The sequence below is a fragment of the Nuphar pumila genome, chromosome 5 (genome assembly GCF_984573655.1).
Source record: "Nuphar pumila chromosome 5, dmNupPumi1.hap1.1, whole genome shotgun sequence".
NCBI lineage: Eukaryota > Viridiplantae > Streptophyta > Magnoliopsida > Nymphaeales > Nymphaeaceae > Nuphar > Nuphar pumila.
The window spans coordinates 5,469,795-5,495,780 of record NC_143253.1 but is presented as its reverse complement, the minus strand read 5'-3'; the positions used below and the strand labels follow the sequence as shown (position 1 = coordinate 5,495,780).

At 40.6% G+C, this 25,986-nt stretch overlaps 1 protein-coding gene across 2 annotated transcripts in view; it reads left to right on the top strand.

The window, feature by feature from the left end:
* Positions 1 to 377: 377 nt before the first annotated feature.
* LOC149836573 (enoyl-CoA delta isomerase 2, peroxisomal-like) overlaps positions 378 to 25,986 on the top strand; it is a 35,603-nt gene continuing 9,994 nt past the window's right edge. The window contains exons 1-2 of one of the 2 annotated variants that reach the window (XM_090007046.1): positions 378 to 1,131; positions 1,888 to 1,927. In XM_090007046.1, the coding sequence (XP_089863172.1) occupies positions 421 to 1,131; positions 1,888 to 1,914 (738 nt within the window). In that variant the 5' untranslated portion in view covers positions 378 to 420 and the 3' untranslated portion in view covers positions 1,915 to 1,927. The remainder of the gene's footprint in view (positions 1,132 to 1,887; positions 1,928 to 25,986) is intronic. The other variant, XM_090007045.1, reaches the window with a different exon arrangement.

The following is a 25,986-nucleotide window of genomic DNA, read 5'->3' as shown; positions in this document are numbered from 1 at the left end:
GTGGTGCTCATTCAAAGCCCCGAACACAAACGTGGGATTCAGTGAATCATCGGGGGCAAACATACACCACCCTCTCGATGTTTTCACCTTAATGGAAGGGTTCCTCAGATTGTTGGCAGAGAAAAATTAATTAAAAAAAAAACTCAAATTGCTTAGTTTGTCCAGGTTGGGGCAGGCATGTAAATCTGGGAATCACGCCTGAAAAGTTTATGATAATATGCAAACACACACTTAAACTGTCAGATTTTCCCCCGATCAACGCTCCAGACTCGATGTTCGTGCTAAATATGCGAGGGCGTGCTCATGTGTTCGATACTGAGTATCAAAAATTAAGAAACCACCATCCGTGTAGTTCACCGGTTCCACCGACAGAGAGAGAGAGAGAGAGAGAGAGAGAGAGAGAGAGAGAGAGAGAGAGAGATGTGCACGTTGGAGAAGCGTGGCCGGGTGTGGGTGCTCACCCTGGCCGGAGAAGCCGAGCACCGGCTGAGCCCAGGCGTCCTGGACGCGATCCAGTCGGCCCTCGACCGGGTCCGGTCTGAATCCTCATCGGGATTGGCGCTAGTCACCGCCAGCACCGGAAAGTTCTTCTCCAACGGCTTCGACCTCGCCTGGGCCCGGTCCGGTCCGGAGGGCTCAGGCTCCTTCCGTGATCGCCTCGACCTGATGATCGAGAAGCACCGATCCGTCGTCTCATCGCTCGTCTCCCTCCCGATTCCGACGATCGCCGCCATCACCGGCCACGCCGCGGCCGCCGGGTTCATGCTGGCCCTCGCGCACGACTACGTCGTGATGAGGAAGGATCGCGGGTTCCTCTACATGAGTGAGCTCGACATCGGGCTCACGTTCGTCGACTACATGATGGCGCTCATCCGGGCGAAGTCGCCGTCTCCGGCCGTTCTCCGGGACATCGTGTTGAGGTCGCGGAGGTTCACGGCCGGAGAGGCCGCGGACGCTGGGATCGTCCACGTTACGGCGGAGGATTCGAACGAGGCGGTGGCGGAGGCGGTCCGGCTCGCGGAGGAGCTCGCCAGGCGCGGTTGGGACGGGAACGTCTACTCCTCGATCCGGATGGCCGCGTTCCCGGAGCTCGCCGGAGTCCTAAGCCTGGTCAACGGTAGCGGGACGAAAGTAAACTCCCGACTTTGAACGGTTAAGATTTGACTTTATAATAACGAAATTGCCCTTGCTTGCTTGGTGCTCCTTCTCCATATACTTTTGTTAGAGTGTTACATTGTGGAGTATGGATGCTGGAACACGCAATGTATGGTTATAGTTTTCTTGCATATATATATATATATATATATATATATATATATATATATATATATATATATATATATATATATATATATATAAGGTAAGTGCTTAAAGATTAGGTGCTATCGATACATTTTAATGTTTTTTTTTCTCTTTCCAGGTTCATTTACCAGGAATTCACACCTGAATCATGTGTTTTTATGAAAAAAATGATAATCGGATTCTAAAAAATTTATTACAGATTTTAGACGGTTGATTTTTTGGACCTAACCATGTGTAGGAATCGAACACTTCAAAGCGATGTTATTAAAAAACACATCTCAAGACCCAAAAAGTGCATCTCGCCTCAAGGCAAGATGCTTTATGCCTTAAGGTGTATGGGTAAAACGCAAAAGCCTCGAGATGTGCGCCTCATATGCCTTGAGGCGCATGCCTCGAGGTGAGGTGTGCCTCAAGATGAGGCACATATGCCTCGTTAGTTTTGGTCAAATGAGGGTCAAAACCTTCATTTGACCAAAAATTAGGGCTTAAACATAAAGGGGTCGGGGGGCCTTTATGTTTAAGCCCCTCATTTTTTTCTCACCCCACTCTCTTTCTATTTTTTTCTCACAGCAGTCTCTCTCTCAGCTCTCACAACATTCTCTCTCGTGGTAGAGCCCCGAAACAGGTACGCTCTCTCTCGTTTCTAGTTTTTTTCTCTTTCTCTCTCGTTCTCCTCTTCTTCTTATCTCTTTTCATTCTTAGCACATTTACACGTCTTCCTTATGCTGCTTAAGCAGTAAAAATGAGTCAGTTGATTAATGAAATACAAATTAGTATGCACTATTGAATATTTACTTTGCAGATTACTACAATTTATATAGTATGGATTCAATGATTGATGAATATTATTGTGTTGTATGACTGACTATTTGTTTGTTTATTCTTTTGAAACCATTATCATAGTTTAAACCTTTTTTTTTGGGTAACTTTCATACTCATGCTTACCCCTAAGCTATTCAAGAGCATTGCTTGTATCATCACGGTTTATGCTTTAGACTCGCATTTTTGACCTGTCCTGGGTCAAGGCTTGTAGACTGGCAGTCTTCAGACTTGCATTTTTGCCAGTCTGTGACAAAATTTTGACCTATTGGTGGACTTAAAACATTTTTTTCTATTAGCATTCTTTATCATTGTAGTTGATCTATCATCTTGCATTGGCTGCTGGTTGCGTCTGACTTAGCCTAAGCTATGACTTTATCATATGTACGATGGGGCACAACTGGGTTATGGCTAATAACCTCATATTAGTTAGGGATGCTAATAAACATTTGGCCTAATTAATATCTGCGTGACTTGGTGTATCTGCACACAAAATGTTAAAGTATTTAAGATTTTTTACATTTAATAAATCGTGAGTGTGATAGTTGATTGAGTATAATTCAACATCCCTATAGATTAGATATTAGTTTCAGATAATCATGAGAGCTCTTGTTTGGACCACGAGTGGAATATGTATTGTCATTAGGCTGCTTTTAAAATGACTTTGTTTGTGTTGCCATGCATGTCCATTCTCTTTCAAGACCTAAATCTTGATAATGAATGCAAGTGCAATGCCGACCATGTCTCTGATGGGAAAACTCGTTGCAGAAAAAGTTTGAATCAATTAGCCTTATTCCATTTAACTCTTTTGACTTGACTTAGTTCACATTTTTTGGTTAAACAAGATCTTGTGCACTTATTGGTTTCTCATATACACAAGCATGTGTGCATTCATTATTGAGATTGCAACTGCTATTAGTTTATTGTTTGTTTGTGCATTTGTTGACTATTGAATTATTGAATCATAAAATGCAGCAAAATCTTTTTTTGTTATTTTGAATGTGTCTTTTATCAAAGAATGGTACTTGTAATCAAATTTTTGTGTGTTAATATATATTTTCTGATATGCATTTTTGCAGTTGAACAATGAGAAAATATGTAGGATGGGATCATAGAGCTAAAGTTCCAAATCCCACTAAAGATCTCAAACTCGTATGATATGTAATTTGTAATCACTGTCATAAACACACTACATGAGACATCTATAGGTTAAAGCATCACTTAGTTGACATAAAACATGGTGTAAGTATGTGCGAAGCGGTTCCACCTGATGTGAAAATATTTTTTCAGAATCATCTAAGAGATCAGAAACAAAAAAAATAAGAGAAAGAACAAAACAAGTTGAATATCAGGAGGAGTGTTTATTTTGGATCATCAACAGACGATAATATGAATAAAGAAACCAGTGGATCATGGAGTGATGCAAAAACAAACATAGGTGGTCCTATAAACCTCTTTGTGAACAAAGAAGTACAACAAACCACAATAAACACTGCTTTCAAAAGGGATGAAAGAAAAAATGTATGTCGTGCCGTTGGTAGATTTTTTTATTCAAATGCCTTATCATTTAATCTTTGCAACAATCAATATTTTGGTGCAATGATAGAAACTATTGTAAATTATGGGTGAGGGTTCAAACCACCTTCTTATCACGAGATAAGAATGCGGATTTTGAAGGACGAGGTAGATTATACTCACAAAATTTCAAAAGAGTTCAAAAAGGAATGACCAAAGGTTGGTTGCAGCATTATGATAGATGGTTGAACAAATAAAAAATGAAGAAAAATAATTTTCTTGTGAACAACTCATCTGAGACAGTATTTTTTAAGTCTGTTGACATCAGCGACATAGAAAAAACTGGTACAAATTTGTGTAAGTTGTTTGAAGAAGTTGCTAAAGAAGTTGGTTAAAGTAATGTGGTATAATTCATTATAGATAATGCACCAAATTATGTGGCAGCTGAGAATATGTTAACAATAGGGAAAACATATTTTTGCACGCCATGTGCGGTGTATTGCTTGGATCTTATGTTATAAGATATTGGAAAGATAATAATTTTTAAAGATACAGTGAAAAAGACAAAAAAAATTATAAGATATATTTATAGTCATGCATGGGTATTAAATTTGATGAGAAAGTTCATAAAGAAGAAAGAACTTCTACGCCCAGCCGTCACTCGTTTTGCCACAACACATCTCACGCTTCATAATATTGGATGTTATAAGAAAGAGTTGAAGTCGATGTTCTTATCTTCAAATTTTAGATCATCTAATTACTGTAAGAAATTTGATGCTAAGAACATTTCTTATATTGTTCTTAATGATCATAAGTTTTGGGCTGCCATATCATATGCAATTAAAGCTACATTGCCTCTCATGAAAGTCATTAGTTGATGCAGATGAACCCGCTATGTAATTTTTGTACGAGGCAATGAATAGAGCAAAGGAGAAAATTGCTTCAAACCTTGACAAGGTTGAAAGAAAATATAAATCTATTTGGGATATCATTGATAGACAATGAGACTTGCAACTTCATAAGCCTTTGCATGCAACTGCCTATTATTTAAATCCATATTTTTATTATGCTGATAACTTCAATCCAGATGAAAAAGTTATGAGTGACTTTTATGATTGTATTGAAAAATTGGTTTATGATCAAATGTTTGGTTGAAAATTACAACACAAGTCGATGCATTTAAAAAGACAAAGAGGTTGTTTGGTAGAGAGACTGTTGTTACAACAAAACAGATTAAAAAGTCTTGGTAAGTTTGCAATTATGTTGTTTGTTAATTATGACATTCTTAATGTTTTTATCAAATTTTTATTGTTTTATTTGAATGCAGCTGATTGGTGGAGTTCATTTGGGCACAAAATTCCTAAGTTGATGAATTTTGCAATTTGAATTCTAAGTTTGACATGCAGTGCATCGGGCTGTGAGAGGAACTGAAATACTTTCTCATTGGTTTGTGATTTTGTATTTTATTTTTGAAATACATTTTTATAAGTATAATTATCTTATAATTGATTATCAATGATTTGAAATTATAGGTGTATACAAAACAGAGAATTAGACTTGAACAAGAGAAGATGAATATATTGGTTTTTGTAATGTACAATATAAAATTAAGAGAGAGAAATATGAGGAGGAGGGCTACCAAAGACCCTATATGTCTAGATCATATAGACTCAAACGATGAGTGGATTGTGGAGAAAGAAGATTCAGTGTTGCCTAGTGATCTCAATTGGTTGGAGAATTCATGGTTGGATCCGAACTTCGACATAAATGCCATTTTGGATGTGCCTATTGAAAAAGTTACTTCATCTCATGATTCACAAATTGGTTCTAGGCAAGACAGGTCTTCAAGAGATCGAGGTAAAGCTAAATTCCTTTTACCTTGCTATGAATATAAATATATATTTTTAATTACATAAAATAGGTATTTAATACATAATTTTTTATGGCAGAAAAAAGAAAAGAAAAAGAAGTGACCGAGGATGTGGAAGAAAAAAGTGCAGATGATGAAGAGTCACAAAATGAAGATGAAGGAGAACCTATTTATATGAATTCCTCAGATGATGACATTGAAGACTTAGATATTGATGATAACGAGACACAAGAAGAGCTTAGGCCCTAATTCATATCATAGACTTATGACCATTTATATGTTTTTTAGGTCTTTCAATTGCAATTGTGAATGTTAACACTCTCATTTTGAAGAATTTTGGACAAATATATTAACATTTGGTTGTTAATGCTAAGATGCATTTTGTTGTTAATGTTAATTTTTTATTTAATGAATGCTCATGTTTTATTTTTTAGATGCTTACACAGATCAAGTTCTTGCATTAATGTTACTTTTACATGTTAATCTCATATTTTTTCAGTATTTATTTGAGTTTTTTTATTTTCTATTGGTTGTTGCTTCATCAATAAAGTTTTTTATTTATTTATAATTTTAGATATTATTTATAGTTTTTTTAAGTTAATTTTTTTTTAGGCTTACGCTTTACACCTTGAGGCTTACGCAAATTTTGGTAGAGCACCTCACTACGCCTCAATGCTTTTCACAACATTGCTTCAAAGAGTTGATCCCTATAAATTCAAGTAAGTAGATCACATCTATATGATCAGAATTTAAAAACAAAATAAAAAACTAAAAAATCATGAAGCAAGCACCCTCTCTCTCTCTCTCTCTCTCTCTCTCTCTATATATATATATATATATATATATATATATATATATATATATATATATATATATATATATATATATATAATGCTGGTGTTTTTACAACCATTTGTTTTTTAATCATTTAAAAACCCAGCATGCAAGTCAGCATCCAGCAATTGAAATGCGGCAAATTTCACCCAAAAACAAAGGCAAGCGTGATGTAGGAAATCTTTTATGTTCTGCCCACCCATTACCACGATTCCCAAACAAAGCTTTAAACTAGGGCCCCACTAAAATGAAATGCTACAATATACTTTTAGATCATTCTAGTGGGTGGTAGTTAGTAATCAAATAATTGTTTCAGGCAAGTTGTAAATTAGTAATCAAATAATTGTTTCAGGCTTGTAAATGTCACCAAGTTGGCCAGACGTCACAAGTTCAAAACCCAACTTGTAAATGTCACCAAGTTGACCAGACGTCACAAGTTCAAAACCCATGGGTGGCGTTCCTGGCGCAAGGTTGAGTTCGAATTATCCAAAATAATAATAATTGTTTTGATAAAAAGTCCCTGATGTAGGACCCTCGTCCACAAGTTGAAAATACTACAAAAGGCCCCACAGCATGCTTTATATCTTGCAGAAAATAGAACCAGGGTCACAACTCACTAAGGCTCTATTGCTAAAACCTAAGCCACAAATATCACTGATATTCTGAAAATAACCTGATAAAACCATGTTATTTTCAAAGGCTGATATGATGCTGAAAAAACATGGTATTTGTTTGAAATATCTCTTATTTTAAAATATCACATTTTTATCATAAAATTAAAGTGATACAAACAGATTTGTGGTACTGTTAATGTTCATTTACACTTTTATATATCTATTTTACATTTTATATATAGCTGAACAATAGGTACTCAGCTTGAACAATAGGTACTGAGCAAGCCGAACCACTCGTAGCTTGACTAATGTTTGTCTCGTAAAGAGTGCCTTTTAACTCGTAAAATATGCCCGGCAAGATGAACAATAGGTACTCAGCTCGGTTCGACCCGTATAATCACTGTTAGTTGTTAAAAAATATATATATAAGCATGTTAGTTGTTAGAATCTTATTTCTTTCTGCTCTAAACCAATGATTTTTTTCTATAAGCATGTTAGTTCGAACTTGGCCCATATTGTAACGACCTGAACCGGGACCTCTCAAGCTCGAGGTTCATGGACATTAATTTAAAAAAAAAAATTACCAAACAACCTCAAAAATCATGCCAGATATTTTTTTATAGAAAGGTCTCGTTATCAATGTTGAAACATTTATTCATCATTAACCATCCAACTTTATCAAAAGTTCAATATTCAGATTACATGTCCAAAAATAAAAGTGTAGAAATAAAAGCAAAGTACTTCCAGTATATCAATGTCCACAAGTAGCTTGTCCATGAGCCACGTTCCTTAATCTACAACAACTCATAAACCTACAGTATAACTAAGCTGAGATGAGTCTAAAGCTCAGTAAGTTCACATCTACACATAAGACACGACTATTACAACTGTAGTGAGCTCTAAACTTATATTCTTAGTTTAGTTATCTAACTAAGCACACATGTTTATATATTTTAACCCTCTTTGCTGTTTCTCTTTCCTCATTTTCAAATTAAACATTCTCAATATTGTACTCTACACTAATCAGTTATTTCAAAAATAGCTTCCTAAGGCGTAGCAACCCATGTAGACAACTCGAGAGTATACAGTGTTGGCTATACATATGAACCACTCACAACATGGTTATACATATAAACCACTCACAACATTATAGTTTAAATTGGTTCAGACTATAAACTCATAATCGCTACAGTTTTGCTCACCAACTGCAAGCTGAAGAACAAAAAATGCTTATAGGTAGCTAACCGATGAGCCTGAGAGACTATACCTGCCCTTAAGGTATTCGAGAGACTATACCTACCCCCAAGGTTTATAATTCAAGCTACATTTCATGTTATATCTTATATGTGTCTAACATGCAATGCTTTTAATCCCTAAGGGTTACCTAGGAATTTCTCAAAAAATTTGAATACAACCAAGGTACTCACACCTCAAATAAAGCCCTAGACCATGTCCTTCTTAGTAGAGTTATTTATCAACATCTGTATTGTTAACTTATGTGCATTATTCATTTCATTTCCTTTCCTTTTCTGCGTTAGTGTATTGTATAATATCAAATGTATGTTCACTAATAAACACTCAACATGCAATCACAAACACAAACCACAGTTTTAGGGATAACAATCCATCACAGAAGCACAATATAAATTCATCACGTCGCGACACTTACAATAACCCTCCCAAGGTATAATCATGACATTCACAGAATAAATCATATTTTAAGAACCCTAAAACTTTAATTTTCATTCTCAAAGCTCAGCAATCCATTTTTCACAACATATTACATGTATTCAAACATTATTCTTATTTTCATAACAAGCACATTTATAATACATGTCATATCATCTGTTAAGATTTACATGACATCATCAAATACAGAAAATAAACAAGTAATATATATTACAATACCACAATCCTCATGCATTGTATTGAAAACATCATCAACATAGATTGCTAATTATGTAACTCAGACGATCTATTCATATACATGAAATAATCTGCATACTTATAAAACACATAGAATCACTTAATAATACATTTAGGAACAAGAATGTATTTTATTTATCTAGGGAGTTATTTGCAAATGTTCACTTACTTTGAATTGCCCAAATCTCAAACTAAAATCGTTCTTAGTCTTCCTGCAATCCCTAATTTGAAATGAGCAAAAATCTCAACAATTACTAAAATATAATTGAAGTCTTTGCTTATGTAAAATTACAAAAATACCCTTAAGCCTCCTTACCAAACTTTGATCTCAAACTCTCAAAGTTTGCCATCTTGCCATATGCTAATGAATCATTCTCGAAGAGAGAAATTCAGGAGTTAAAAAATCATTCAAATATGATATCAGAGTAAAGAGTGCTCGATTTACTAAATAGGAATAACAAGGGCAAAATGGTTTTTTTACTTCTCAAACGGTTCTAGATTTATTGAACCTAACCCAGACACAGTTCGACTTGGGCTCAACCAAAACTAAACTCAAATGAATACAATCCCTAGTCTTTTCTCATATTTAAACAGACTAGATCCAGTCTCATATGTTTGGGTCCAACTTAACCTGAAATTGAGATCCATACTCTATTTTCTATACTAGATTCAGATCCAAATCTTTTTTAGTTTGGATCCCATACTTGGACAAGGATCCAGTTTCTATATCGAATATGACTGAACTGGATTCGATTTATTTTGAGTTTGGTTCCTAACAGACCTAAATCCGATCTAATATAGATTTGGATCTGAACTAAACCCAACCCCTATATATATATAGATCTAGATATGATCCAAATAATGACCCAAACTCATCTTCTAATAGTAGAAAACTGAGACAGCTACTGTCTCAAATTTCTTCATAATATATATTACTCAATATATATATATATACACCCATACTCAGTTCGAATCTCACTCAGACCGAACATGTCTGCTCCTAACTTGGTCTGGGTTTGCATCCTGAGAATCTTGACTACCTCGGTTCTAAAAAATCCTCATGTGAGCCCAGCTCGGTCAAGGTTTGGTCCCTTAGTGAGCTGACGACTCTCGATCTCACCCCTATAGACTTGACTTCGTCTTGATGAACCCAGACCGAGTCGGTCTATCTCATAAATCAAGACAAGGAGTTTGACTCCTTGTCTCGTCTGTCTATGTTAATCGACACAACGAGCTATAACTATTTGTCTCGCCCGAAATATGGTCAGACTCGGTTTGAGTCGGCTTGCACATCAAACTAAGATAGGGTGTTTTAGCCCAAAATATGGTCAGACTCCTTGTCCCGTTTCGGTTCGAGTATGCACAAACCAAGTTGATCTAATTAATCCCTAGGCTCAAGGTAGAGAACTTGATCTATCTATCTCACCCATAGGCGACCAAACTCGGTTTGACACTACAAGAAAAATGTTAATTAACGACGAAAATTTACGACAGATTTTTTTTATCACAATTTAGCGACGGATTAGCTAGAGAAAACTAGCCATCACTAAAATTGGAATTAAACATAGGATTAGCGACAAATTTTTTTTATCACAAACACCAACACCGTCGCTAATTAGCGAGGGATTAGAGACAGATTATATTCCATCGAAAACTGCATCGTAACTTAGCGACAGATGAGCGATAGAATTTTTCCATCGCTATTCCGTCTCTAAGTAGCGATGGTGTTTGCGACAAAATTTTTTCGTCGCTAATTTTCGATGTTAGCCCTTCTAACGTACGAAATTCTCTCTCTCTCTCTGATTACCCCCAAACCCTAACCCTCTGTCGCTCGCCCCTTGGACTCCGATGACCCTCCCTGCATTCGGCGACCTTCCTTGCCACCGACAACCCATGCTGAAGCCACCCCGCCACTGCTCCCTTCCCTGAGCCCCGATCCTCGCCTCAACGGAGGCCACCCCCAAATCGGGTTCTCTGTCACCGTCGCCCCCGCTCTCCGGCGAACCACTGATAGCTCTCTCCGGAGACCTCGTGTAACGCTCTGAAATTTTAACCCAGATTTGTGTGATTTTTTTTATAACAATAACAGTGGAAAGAATAACCAATGTAGGGTTAAGCATTTCAGAACATCACATATGAGAGAAAACTCAACACAGGTATTTCATTACATTATGCAATGAACATTTTAAATTACCATATCCCAAGGAATCACTGGAACAGTAAATCAACAGTCACGATCCGATGCCTCATCCCGCAACCGCTCATAAATGTACTCGTTTACCTGAAAATGGTAAAAATTATAGGAATTAGACTACCACGTCTAAGCAGGAATTTTGTACTGATAGTGCAAGTATATCGTGAATTGAGTGTGCAGTATGATTGTCATGGTTGATTTTTAATGTATATCAAGACAGGTAAGCACTATGTAACAAAGATCTAAATTCATGTACATGAGCAGATAAACAGTTATATAACCATAACAACTATGCCACATTAATATGCAATTGAGCAATTATTTAGCAATAACAAATATGCAACATGGATAAGCAATTGTATAACTATAACAACTATGCCACATTAATATGCCATTGATCAATTATTTAGCAATAACAAATATGCAACGTTGATAAGCAGGTGAGGTATGCCACAGTCAATGAAATAACATGTACACTTTCAGATAACAATTTAATTACCTCGTATCCACCAAATTAAGAGTTTTACTAATTTACAAATTGATAATATGAAGCATCTTAAATACAACTTACATATGTCTCTCTAGTGTCTCCACTAATCGTGAACCTAACTCATCTAAATGATGTTTAATTATTTTATCCCGTGGGTACACACGGGCACATGTGACCATCTCAGAAGAGAACGTTCGAAGGTATATTATTCCAGGTAATTTATTAACCCGAACATTCTAACGGAGACTAAATCCCCAAGGGAGCGACCAACAGCCGAGAGAATCTCCCAATGGCTCAACTCAAGACGGGATGCATCCCTAACTTCTGCAGAAGATGTGGAACTACCACCTAGGACACATAGGTAGTCCTGGTCCCTAACTCCGAGGACGGAGACCCACGGACCGCTTCACGCTCGTAACACAATACAAGTCCTCGAAGTTTTGTACCACCTACCCTCTCCAAGGTAAGCCTCAGAAACTTGTTTCATTATTTAGTTATTGTTCCGAAGTTCAGGGTATTTCCCTACTTCCTCTTACTACCTTAGCAGTTGATCACAACCTTAGTAATTTTACCAAGGTTTATAAACCAGTCTCAATCATTTATAGTATTGATTTCATAAACCCACTTAAAGTGTTTTAATGCCTTTAAACCAGTCAAGCACACAATATTTACACTTAAGTTTTCATCATTCGATTGCCATACCATAAGCTAATAGTCTAAGTATCCGCATTGGGTAATCCAGTCATATATTGCCCTCTTAGGCAAAGCTCATATCCATATAACACTAAATACCATCATACGTTTGGAACCCAGCTAGCAACCTCATTCCTTAAGTACATTTAACCTACTGCATACAAACAATTCAAATCGTACACTTTCTGACAAGAAGCAGTGCAGTTTAAAACACGTGGTAATTCAGGTAAATCAATCACAGTACCGGAGAAAAATGCAACTTCAAGAACTCTATAAAGTCCAACCCACAAAAGGGTACAACACATTGAACCGCACACGTTGTTTACCTGAGTAAACATGAATTGGCTAGAGAATATAGAGCAGTACATTTAAGAGAAGCAAGCACAATAAAGAAACAACATACATCAAATTACCTAAACATAAACAAATGGGCATAATATAGAGTGCATACAAATAGTTTCAAATCATGCATTTTCTGACAAATTATATATATCCATTTCTTTATGCCCAGCTAATATCTACTTGAATAGCCATTAATCTGTTCTAGAAATGTGTTAAATATCAAGTTGGTATGCAGCCCATCATGTGTTTGAATGCCCACGAAATGACCAACCATACTGACATCAAGTTACTATGCAGTTTCTCATGATCACCGAATATTCTCACAATAGGCAGCAACATCAGATCCATGTGCAAATTCATATTAAACAGCATACCCTATTTAACCGAATTTTAAAATCAAAAGAAATGTAGTACCACATGCATTTGACTGTCCAATATAAGGTGTAGTTAAGTACAGAAAATTTTAGGAAATATCGATAAAAAATCTAATACCACTGTATCAGACAATACACGATCCGTAATCATTCATACAGAAAATAAGATGGAATCTGATAACTACTCAGACATGTGCATATCCTCATTCCATCCATGAACTGGAGCAGTTTCTATGTACAATTTACATCAACTGACACAATCGGCTGTCAAGAATTATCATAAGGATGCTCTTGTTTGTCAGAATGCAACTGACACATTCGGCTAACAGTAAAGAACTTAATATGCTTATGTACAGTTTAAAAGAAACAGATGCAAGATCCAAAAATAGGGCTCTAACATAATATGATGTGTTCACCAAATGGAATTAGATACATACGGCTAACAGTAAAGAACTTAAACATGCTTATGTACGATTAAAAGAAATGGATGCAAGATCAGAAACAAGAATTTAACAAGATAAACCCCTCTCCCCAAACGAGGTGAGTAGCTATTGCCGAATTAGGGTTTATCAAGAAAACCCCCAAATCGATTTGATCTGAGGATTTACAGTCTATCAAGAAAACCCCCAAATCGATTTGATTTGGGGATTTGTGGTTTAAAAAGAAAACCCTCAAATCGATTTGATTTGGGGATTTATGTTTTAAGATTAGGCACGCAAACATCTGCCCTACCCAAGGCTATCGTTAGCCTTACCGGCAACCCCAAGCCACGGTGTTGGATCCTCATACACCCAAGAAAGAATTGGAATCTCGTACATGCGATAATAACCGAGATTTCCCTTGACCGACCCAACCCCAACATGATTCAGTCCACACCCAACCACCTCAGAGACAGAATCCTACCTGTTTTGCGGCGAATGAAGAAGGAGATGGTTGATGCCTGAAGATGCGCAAAGATGGTCGCCAACGACAGAATCCGCAGGCTTTAACGGCAGAGGTGGGCCAATGTTGTCGACGTTGATGGCTTTCAGCAGGTGCACAGGGTCATCGACGACGAGGAGAAGGGGCTCCAGCGAGGGAGGGAAGAGTCGAGAGGGAGGCGAGCGAGGTGGGTTAGGCGAGGTCCTCTCCTCCCTGTTTCGCTTCTGGCTGTTGGTTTTTCTTTACAAGAATTCTGCCAGGCATGATTCTTATATGCGATGTTTTATAATTATCGCACCGGGTTCGGGTCCGAACCGTGACCCGAAATGCCAGATTTGTTCTATCGTGGATCCGGGTCGATTCTCGGATGCTGGATCCACAAGGAACGTGTATCCGGGCCTGAATTGAATGGTGGATCCACAGGTTGGATCTATTTGGGTCCAACATGGGTCCAAACCCCAATTACCCAAATCTTTTTAATTACAACACTTTTTAAATTATTCTTTTATTAAACCTTATTATTACGTATATACCCTTAATACCCATATATATATATATATATATATATATATATATATATATATATATATATATATATATATATATATATATATATATATATATATATATATATATATATATATATATATATATATATCCTTTTGGATCCGGATAACGGATCCCGGACCCAGTATGAATAAAAAAATCACTCAAATTTTACGATTATTACACCTCGTCGGCCACCTCCCGTTCTTTTCCCTTGATCGCTCTCTCTCTGTCACCCCTTTCTCGTCGTATTCCGGCCACCCAACGCCGGCACCACCTTTCTCCTCTCTCCTTCCCTCTTGCTTGTCTGTCGATGTTGTTGCCAACACCGACACTGATGACCTCCTCCCCCAGGTACGTCTCCTCCCTTCCATTCTTCTTTTCCCTCATCTCTCTCTCGTTCTGGCCTCTATTACCCAGCGGGCCGGCGGAAGGGGTCGGGACCCCCCCCCCATTTTTTTTCTTCTTGGTCCGACAGGGGCCATTTGCCCCTGCCCCTCTTTTAATTCCCTGTAGGGGCGAATACCCCTACCCCTCTTTTATTTCTAGTAGGGGCCGATGCCCTTGCCCCTCTTTTATTTTCGGTAGGGGATGATGCCCCTGCCGCTCTCTTGCCCCGCCCTTTCTCTCACCCTTGCTTGCTTGATATAACCTCAGCCTCTGCCTTGCTCTGCAGCCGACTCGCGACTGGATCCCCTTCACCGATGAGTCTGTCAGTATATCACCTCTCTCTCTCTCTCTCTCTGCCAGGCGATGACGGAGCCCCTGCCGCCTCTTAATGAGTTGCAACTTTTGTCGTATATAAATGTGCTTTGTAGGTGCGTAGCTGAGCTAATTGCACGATGTTTAGTACTAAGCATCACATGCGACTAAAAATACAATGCAAAAAGAAATAAAAAAAATGCAAAGGCAATAGCATGCAAATCGGGTAAATACTCTTGGTGAGTAAGTGATACAAGCACATCACAGGTTATTTAATTTCTTGGATGCAACATTTTTCTGTTCACACTCACTTAGTTGTGGATATCTAGAACTGCTTTGATGGAGTTTAGAGATCATGTTGAGCATGATTTTAATATATAAAAATAAAAGTGCTCTTATTTTTGGAGTTCGAATTCCGTGCTAGTCATGGTAGTAGTTAGCGGGATATTGGAGTGTGTTTGTTGCATGTACATGTTTGACATTGTTTTGATATAAATGATTTGAATGTATTACAATGTTTGATGTAACTGTATTCATGCTTGCATGAAGTTAATTTCAATTTGATTATGCCTTCTATGTAAAATTATATCATGAAAACATGGTTCAAATAAATGTATTGTGTTATGAATAGGTTTGCACATAAAAATGAATGATAAGTTATCAATGTTTTAAACATGCTTCAAATGAATGGTTTTGTACATGAAAATATTAAGTTATCAATACATGCATCATAGTTCTTGTGATTGAATGCCATTATATATATATATATATATATATATATATATATATATATGTGTGTGTGTGTGTGTGTGTGTGATATATATTAAATCATTACATCCATCATGAATGCATGATAAATTAAATATTTTTTCATCATAACATTCTTATGATTCTCTTTTAATTGGTTAGGATAGTATCTGTAACATCCGTCGCCCAAAATGGCTGTAAATCATGAGTGAATCTATCGTAGGATAGTTGACAATGAGGTATCACATGAATCTATGGATGATGTTGACAGTTTTATTGAATTTGCAATGACAAGTGTCAGTACAGTGGATCCCACAAGTCGAATCAGGTGCCCTTGCACGATGTGTAAGAACAATCAATTTGTAGAACCTCATGTCATTAGACATCACCTGTACAGAAAGGGTTTTGTGAGTAATTATCAGAATTGAACGCTTCATGGTGAAGAATTTTGGAATAATTTTGACACATAGGTGGATGTGGTGCACGATAATTCATATGTGGATTTGATATTTGATGCCACTGGACCAGAACTAGGTTTTGCTATGGATTCTAGTGATGTACAAACTGGGGTAGAGGAAGAAGCAACAAACAATGCAACTAGTAGATTTTATGATTTACTTAGAGATGCTGATGAGCCATTTTGGAATGGTTGCGAGAGTCACACTATCTTGTCTGCAGTTCTTTAACTAATGAATTTGAAGTCCGAGTATAATTTGAGATAATAATGTTTTGACCGTTTGTGCTCTATTGTGAAGAGTATGTTGCTGAAAGATGAGAAATTGCTATAAAATTTTTATCGTTCGAAGGTTATGGTCAACGCTTTAGGTATAGGGTATCAAAAGATAGATGCTTGTCTAAATCTCTGCATGTTGTATTTCAAAGATCAAGAAAATATCAGATCATGTTTGTCTTGTGGGCATCCTCGGTTCAAGCCAAAGATAAGAGGCAATGGTAGCACGAGGTCAAAAGAAGTGTCATACAAGTCGCTTCGAATCTCACCACGAGATTGCAACAATTGTATATGTCTTCGAGAACATCTAAACACATGAGATGACATGCAAATAAAGTTCGACATGATGAAAAAAAGATCATGCATCCTGTTGACGCGAAAGCTTGAAAGTACTTTGATCGTACTCGTCAAACCTTCGCAATAGAAGTAAGAAATGTTAGACTAGGTTTATATACAGATGAATTTAATCCATTTGGGGGTAGATCAACTCCATACTCGTGTTGGCCAGTATTTGTCATCCCATACAACCTTCCTCCAAGCTTGTGTATGAAGCATCAAAATCTTTTCTTGTCTCTATTTATCCCAGGTCCAACATCTCTAGGCCAAAATCTTGATGTATATTTAAGGCCATTGATTCATGAACTGAAAATACTGTGGGATGACAGTGTTTTCACGTATGATGCCCATAATAAAACTTCAATATGAAGGTTGTTGTTCTATAGACAATCAGTGACTTCCCTGCATATGGTATGTTATGTAACGCCCCAAAATTTCGACTTGTGATTTCGAAAACCTTTTAAAGATTTAAAGTTTTAATATTTAAAAAACGACAGCGGAAGACATTTAGAAAGGAACACAAGTCAACAATCTTGGGTACGTTAGCTGGAAAACCATCATTCACATGTACACCAACTTAAAGGAATTTAAGTAATAAGGCAATAGATTAAAAATCTGCAGTTTATTACAAAATGAACATTTTATTCCAAAGTTCAATAAATCTAAGAAAACTCCAAAAAGACCCAGAGCCAAGCCATCAACAGAAAGAATATGAATCTTGATCCATGTTGCACCACGTCATCGGCCGCCAGTGAAGTCCTACTCCTCACCTGCTCATGAAATGGGTCAATTTCATAACAAACTAGTAGGTGCACGAACAGATAAGTAGAATGAAAATAAAATAGGACATTCATGAGATAAGCAGTTATGATATTGTAGTCTATTCTAACAAATGTAATAAGTGAAAGAGCTGTTAGTTGAAGCAGTGCAAGTCTTAGTCATCTACAACTATTCATGAAGATATTCCTTAAGTTCTGATATTAACTGGCCTGTGGGTACGCACAGATGCGAAACGTAGAAACAGCCGAGACCGATCCGGAGGTTTATTATGTCAGGTATTTTCATTAACCCGAATGGCTGACTGAGTCCGCTACAAGGGGACGGTCGGTGACCAAGAGAGTAAATCCCCAAAGGCATTCGTGGCCCATGGATGCATCCAACTTCTGCAGAAGTGCCTGGGAGTTACCACCTAGGATAATTTATAGTAATCCCAATTCCCCTAACTCTGATGACTGGGGAAAACCGAGTCTTTTGCCCGTGGGGTGGTTGTTAACAACCTGTCCATCGGAGTCTTCGTACCATCCATCCTCTCCCTTGATGAACCGTGAAAATCGGATGAGTACGACGAGGGTTTCTTAACCGCCGCCCCATCCTACATGCTCTGGTCCATTAGACCCACTCGAGCATCTTGCCTGTGAAAGCGAAAAGTCACCATTTATGTGATCTCAGCATTGTGCTAATTGCACTCATCGAGGTTGCTACAACCTCATCATCCCACAATCGTAACCCACATGGGGCGTACTTGTCCAAAAGTACGATCGTACCTTCCTAAAGGTACAACTACGATCAGAGGGCAACATAATGTTTTATGATTCTTTTGGTTCCTACATGACATGTTTTGCTTTTCTGAGCAATTGGCCTGTGTAGGCCGATATTATCACATCAAAATCAATAAAGTGTAGATTTCACACTTCAATATACTCCATGATCTTACACAGAATTCATACCGTACCAGACTTAAGGTTCAGTTACAATAGCAATTGCAGTGGTTTTGAGTCTATTCACAAAGTCTGTCTTTAAGTATGCAGTTTCAAAGGAATAAGCATGCATAATAGACAATTATGAGTTAAGCAATCCTACACGTAAACAGGCATGCCAAGTAAACTACTTGATTCTTTCTAGAATGAGTCTACCCAAAGAATTTACATTATGCAATTTCAAAAGAATCACAAAGAGTAAAACTTTGACCAACCAATACTTCTTCAGATACGCAAGTATGCAAAATAACTATTATATCTCAGAAGTCTTATTTTATTTTGTTCATACATACTATTTGTGCGACTTTTCCCTATCTCGGGATGTCGTGCAGCTGCGTGCGTCTACGCGTGTAGAAGATACGAGGCTCAGGCCACGAAGCCAGAGCGGAGGGTCCGATGCGAGGTCTGCAACAGTGCTACGCTAATTATTATGCGGAGAAAATAGAAGAAAACAAGCCTGCCTACAGGAAAAGAGAGCGGCACCAGGGTGTGCCCCTGCTGGCCGAAATCAGAAAAATGACAAGAGCGAGCCCTTGCCTGCAGACAGCCGTGGGGTGACAGGGCTGAGCCCTCTGTAAAAAACACCAAGGCAGCAGGGGGGTCAGCCCTTGTCAATCGCAAAGAAGCGGCAGGGGCTGAGCCCCTGCCCGCAACAGCCAAGTGGCAGGGCATGAGCCCCTGCCTGCAAAAATGAATGTGGCAGGGGCTGAGCCCCTGCCAGAACAGCCAAAGTTGCAGGGTGACGACCCCCTGCACAGTGAATAAGAAATGGCAGGGGTCTCGGCCCCTGCCTGCCACAAAAGAATGGTAAGGGCCTTGGCCCTTACTTGACGAGAATGGGGAAATGGCAGGGGCCCCAGCCCCTGCCTATCGAAAAAGTGGGGAATGGCAGGGCCCCAGCCCCTGCCTGAAGAATTAAGGGACGGCAGGGGCCTTGACCCTTGTCAGAAACACCTACGAATGGCAGGGGTCTCGACCCCTGCCTGGCAAAAATCATGGAGCCGCAGGGGTGTCCGGCCCCCTACGTGCCGAGGGTCAAGAGCAACAGGGGGGGGGGGTATTCCCTGCCCTCCAAGAGGCCAAGAGGCGGCAGGGGAAATCCCCTGCATGCCGGAGAATAGAAAATGGCAGGGGCATTGCCCCTGCCTACCGGAGATCGAGAGGCGGCAGGGGCTAACCCCTGCCAGAGAGAGAGAGAGTGTTCGGGGGTGACAGCGGGCAGCCGACCTCTTGTCGGATTCCCTATCACCCCCAGAGGTGGGGGAGTGTCGCAGGGCCATTGGTGCCCTGCCGGTACTCCGACGCACCCCCAGAGGGAAGAGGGGACGACAGGGGCCTTGCAGGCCACCTGTCGGCCCTCCGATGATTACCGGAGAGGCGGGAGGGCACGACAGGTGCTGTGCGCCGCCTGCCGGCCTCCCGACGAGGTGACAGAGAGGGGGGTGAGGAAGAGAAGAGGGAGGATGGCATACCTGGGAGCGGTGGCCGGCGTCGGCGACGTGCGCAGCAGGGAGGAGACCGACGCGGAGGGGGGGGGGGCGAGGGCTGCGAGAGGGAGGCGTGACTCCCCTCGCCCTCCAACCTCTCTCTTAAAGGCGCAGGGGGGGCACCGGAAGGGGAAACCCCTGGTGGGTTTCCCTAATCTTCCCGCAAGCGAAGGGGGAGAAGGGGGGTGGGTTGCGGCGCCCGAAAGCTCGGGTTAGGTAAAACCCTAATAAAAAAGGGGCCCGGGTCGGGTCCGGACCCGACCCGGCCCGGGTCCAATTTTTTTTTTTAAATGGGGTTTTACATCCTACCCCTCTTAAAAGAATTTCGTCCGCGAAATATTTATTACCTTGAAGAATAAAAAATACAGGTCAGGATATTGTTCCCTAATATCGCTCTCAGGTTCCCAAGTACACTCGTCAATTCCATGATGTTGCCACCGAACCTTTACAAAGGAAATGGTCTTTGATCTTAACACTTGGTCACGACGGTCGACGATCTCCACTGGTCTTTCTTCGAATGTCAAGTCCCCTCTAATGTCCACATCATCATAATGAATGATGTGCGATGGATCGTGAACATACTTACGTGAAAAACATTATGGATCTGAGCATACTGCGGAGGTAACGCCACGCGGTAAGCTGCTTCTCCAATCCGCTCCAGGATTTCGAACGGTCCGACGTATCTGGGACTTAGCTTTCCCTTCTTCCCGAACCGAAATACGCTCTTCGTCGGAGATACTTTAACAAAAACCATCTCGCCAATATCGAAAGTAAGCTCTCGTCGGCGTCTATCTGCATAGCTTTTCTGCCGACTCTGAGCGGTACGGAGTCGTTCTCGAATCATCTGCACTCGTTGAGTATAGTGTTGCAAAACTATAGGTGCCTCCAAACTTCGTTCGCCAACCTCGTCCCAGTAAACAGGTGATCGACATGGCCTCCCATACAAAGCTTCGTATGGGGCCATCCCAATGCTCGCATGATAGCTATTGTTATACGCGAATTCCGCCAAACTGATGTGGGAATCCCACTCTCCCTTCCAGTCCATCATACAGGCTCGAAGCATGTCTTTCAAGGTCTGAATCGTACGTTCCGACTGCCCGTCAGTCTGAGGGTGAAACGCAGTGCTGAACTTCAACTTTGTGCCTAACGCCAACTGAAGTTGTCCCCAAAACCTTGAAGTGAATCTAGGATCACGATCGGAGATAATCGAGACTGGAACGCCGTGCAATCTCACAATCTCTCTAACATAGAGATCAGCGAGACTATCCAACGATTGGTTGAGACAGATAGGTAGGAAGTGAGCCGACTTGGTGAGTCTATCGACGATCACCCAAATTGCGTCATGCTTTCTCCGCGTCCTCGGAAGACCGACTAGGAAGTCCATGGTAACATCTTCCCACTTCCATAGAGGGATCTCTATCTGCTACATGACCCCACCGGGTCTCTGGTGCTCGATCTTGGTTTGCTGATACGTTAAACACTTCAAGACATACTCAGCTATGTCTCGCTTCATACCGTTCCACCAATAACTGCGTTGTAGGTCCTTGAACATCTTCGTGCTACCAGGGTGAATTGTGTACCTAGACTTGTGGGCTTCTGCCAAAATTTCATCTCGAAGGACCAGGTCGTCAGGAACCCAAAGGCGCTCCTTCAACCAAATACTTCCATCCTCCTTCAGACGAAAAGGTGTATCTGCCAGTATCGCTTGAGCCTTCCACTTCTCGTAGCGTGCATCAGTTTTCTGCCCATTGATGATTCTCGCTAGCAGCTCTGGTTGAGCAACAAGGTGAGATAAGCCGATTGAACCCTAAGTGATCGCGAAAGGTTCCCATGAGGCTAGGTCTTCGACCAACCTCCATCCAGCAAATAAGGCATTAATCAAAACTTCTGGTGCTTTGCGGCTGAGGGTGTCAGCCACTACGTTCGCCTTTCCTGGGTGGTATGAGAGGGTGAAGTCGTAATCCTTGAGGAATTCAAGCCAACGCCGTTGTCTCATGTTCAATTCTTTCTGCGAGAATAGATACTTAAGACTCTTATGATCGGTGAATGCTTCAAATTGCTCCCCATACAAGTAATGTCGCCATATCTTCAGTGCGAACACCACCGCAGCTAACTCTAAATCGTGAGTTGGGTAGTTCTTTTCGTGAATTTTAAGTTGTCGAGAGGCGTATGCGATCACTTTCCCATTCTGCATCAGCACGGCCCCTAGGCCTGACCCAGAGGCATCAGTATAAATCACGAATCCGCCCTTACCAGAAGGTAAGGTCAAAATAGGAGCACTGGTAAGTCGCTCCTTCAATAACTGAAAACTCGCCTCGCACTTCTCGTCCCATAAGAATTTAGTCTCTTTCTTCAGCAACTTCGTCAGAGGTGACGCAATTTTAGAAAAATCCTGAATGAATCTTCTGTAGTAACCCGCTAGTCCAAGGAAACTTCTGATATCACGTGCGTTCTTTGGTTGCTGCCAACTAAGTACAGCCTCCACCTTAGCAGGGTCCACGGACACTCCTTCTTTAGAAATAACGTGTCCCAGAAACATGACTTCCTCGAGCCAGAATTCACATTTAGAGAACTTGGCATACATACGTTCCTTACGCAAGGTTTCCAACACAATTGTTAGGTGCTCCCGATGTTGCTCTCGACTTTCTGAGTACACCAAGATGTCGTCGATGAACACGATCACGAAGGTGTCCAAAAATGGCTTGAACACCCTATTCATTAAGTCCATAAAAGCTGCAGGGGCATTGGTCAGTCCGAACGGCATGACTGTGAACTCGTAATGTCCGTATCTCGCCCGAAAGGCCATCTTAGGAATATCCTCATTTCTAATTCTGAGTTGATGGTATCCAGACCTAAGATCGATTTTCGAGAAAACCTTAGCCTTCTGCAACTGATCGAACAAGTCTTCGATACGCGGCAAAGGGTACTTGTTTTTTATCGTGGCCTGGTTGAGCATTCGATAGTCGATGCATAAACGCAAAGTCCCGTCCTTCTTCTTCACGAAGAGCACAGGAGCTCCCCAAGGAGAAATGCTGGGGCGAATGAATCCCTGATCCAACAACTCTTGCAACTGCTTCTTCAGCTCCTCAAGCTCAGCTGACGCCATTCTGTAGGGTGCTTTAGAGATTGGCGTCGTACCTGGTAGCAATTCAATATTGAATTCTACCTCACGAGACGGAGGAAGTCCCAACAGCTCTTTAGGAAAAACGTCGGGATAATCGCGAACAACATCCAGCTCACCGATGTGAAAAGGCATTGGATCTGACTAGATAACACTAACCAAAAAGGCAGTGCATCCCTTCCGCAAGAAGTTATGTGCCTTAAGCGCTAAGATCATCCGGCTTGCTCGAACCGGTCTGGGAATTCTGAATTCTACTCTCGAAGATATGAAGCATCTACCTACTCTGATAGACAGCCTAAAATGCTAAAAACCACGAAATGATATGATTTGAATGCTAAAATTTAAAGAAAGTAATAAAAAGGGTGGATTTTGCCTATGGACCCGAACCAAATGCAATGCTTAATATGATAATGCAAGATTTACATTATGAAAACTTCTGATATTTTGCAGACTGCTAAAGGACCCGAAATGGAACATTTTTGGTTTTTACAGATTCGGGATTTGAGCCATGGTGAGTTCGGTAACATGAATTTGGTTCTGATGGAGGTAAAAATCGACCTAATCTAATATAAAATGCTAAATAAATAGAAAACAGCCATGGAAATTTCTAATATTTAACAGAGATACTCACGACACCTATATGGACAACTTTCATGTTCATGACTTTGTCATTTGATCAACATAAGCACAGATAAAAATATAACTTTTTCTGCCTAAATCAATAGGACAGACGAATGTGACAAAACAGAGGACTGACAAGAAAAATCCGAGACAGGTATCGCAGCTGTTCTAAAAATCACAAGCCTCCAAATGCAAACAGAGGACATCTCGGACATAACTTTCACTTTTTACAGTTTCGGATTTGGAGCAACACACAAAGAGAACCCGTATCCCTAAGTCAATCCAAAATCTCAGAGGCCCAAATCAGGCTCTGACACGTGTCCCAAACTCTCGGATTTTGTCAGATATTAAAAACAAAATCAGAAAAATCTGATAAAATCAGGTTAAAAACTAGACATCCTCCCAAGTTCAGAACATCTTTATGATCAAAAATCGGATCTCCCATGAGTGAGATCTCGATTTTACAAGTCAGAAAAGATATTTTAAAATGCATCCCGAGTAGTAAAACCCGCCTTACCTTTTTGAACGTTTACCATAGTAAACGAACTCAAATGCTTCCGAGCCTGGAGGTGATAAAACGATATTGCCATCAAGGCAAAATATCTTGGCATGATACTTGTACAACCAATCCATGCCTAGGATGACGTCAAATTCTGTCATCTCAAGCAGGATAGCACAAGCAGGCAAGTGCCGCTCTGCCACCACTACATCCAATTCAGGTATGTAAGTGGTGCAAATTGTGTTCTTCCCAACGGGGTTATACACGTCTAGAGCGTTATCAAGTGGTTTTATAGTTATGTGCAATTGCTTTACAATTTTTTCTGAAACAAACGAGTGTGTAGCACCACAATCAAAGAGTGCAAAAGCTGCTTGACCAGCAACAAGAATGGTACCTTGAACGAGATCCCCTTTGGTCAATTGATCGACCGTGGTTGCATAAACTCGACTCGGCTCCCTGACACTGCTTGGTTGTGCTCGTTGTTGCTGCTAATGAGGTGGTCGAGGAGGCTGAGATACGCTGCCGGTTCGCTTGAGGTCATCAGCTGCTTTCTTCCGGTAGTCGCGTATGAAATGGCCCATCTTGCCACAGTACAGGCATCCGCCAGTGTCCCGCGGACAAGATTGTCCCACGTGTGGCCTCTTGCACCTGGGGCAGTTATCGCCAGACGGTTGCCTGGACGGTGGATGGCCCTGCTGTCATTGGCGCTTTGCCGGAGGGAACTGTTTCTTCCCTCCCTCAGTCTTCACTGGAAATGGTGGTTGTTGCCCTGGCCCACCGGGAAAGGTCTTCTTCTAGTCACCACCGGACGCGGTTGACTTCTTGGCTTGCACACTTTTTGAACGCTCCCAATCCTCGTTCAGTAAGGTGGCTGCTGCTACCGCTGCAGAAAAAGACGCGGGCATACTGGTGAGAACCCTATGCCTGAGTCCTTCCTTCAGTCCGCGAATGAACTTTCCGGCCCGCTCATGATCATCCTCGAATAGGTGAAAATAATAGCGCTCCAACCGTTGAAATTTGGCGATATATTCGTTCAGGCTTAAGCTGCCTTGGCACAACTCCAAAAATTCCACCTTCTTCTTTTCCCTCGCATGAGGAGGGAAATAGTTTTCGAGGAAAACCCTTCGGAAGGCCTCCCACGGAATCACCTCAGCACCCGGAAACTGCACCTCCCGCGTAGTGTCCCACCACTCGCGAGCGTCGTCCTTCAATCGAAAGGACCCGAACATCGTCTTCTTATCATCATGGACAGACAACACTTGGAACACTCGCTCCACCTCTTTAACCCAACTCTCCGCCAAGTCAGGATCAACCTTGCCAGAGAAAGTAGGAGGGTCCAGCTTCAAAAAAATTTCATAGGTGGCGGTTGGTGCATTCCCAACAAGGGAACCCGGATCCTGATGGGGGCGACCCTGGTTACGAATCGCCTCAGCTAAGGAGTTGAGGGTATCCATCATGAATCCCCTCTGCTCACGCAAATCATCGGCCATGCTGTGGCTTGAGTTTCCCGCCATCCTTAAAAAGCAACCAAGATTAACGTCAAAAT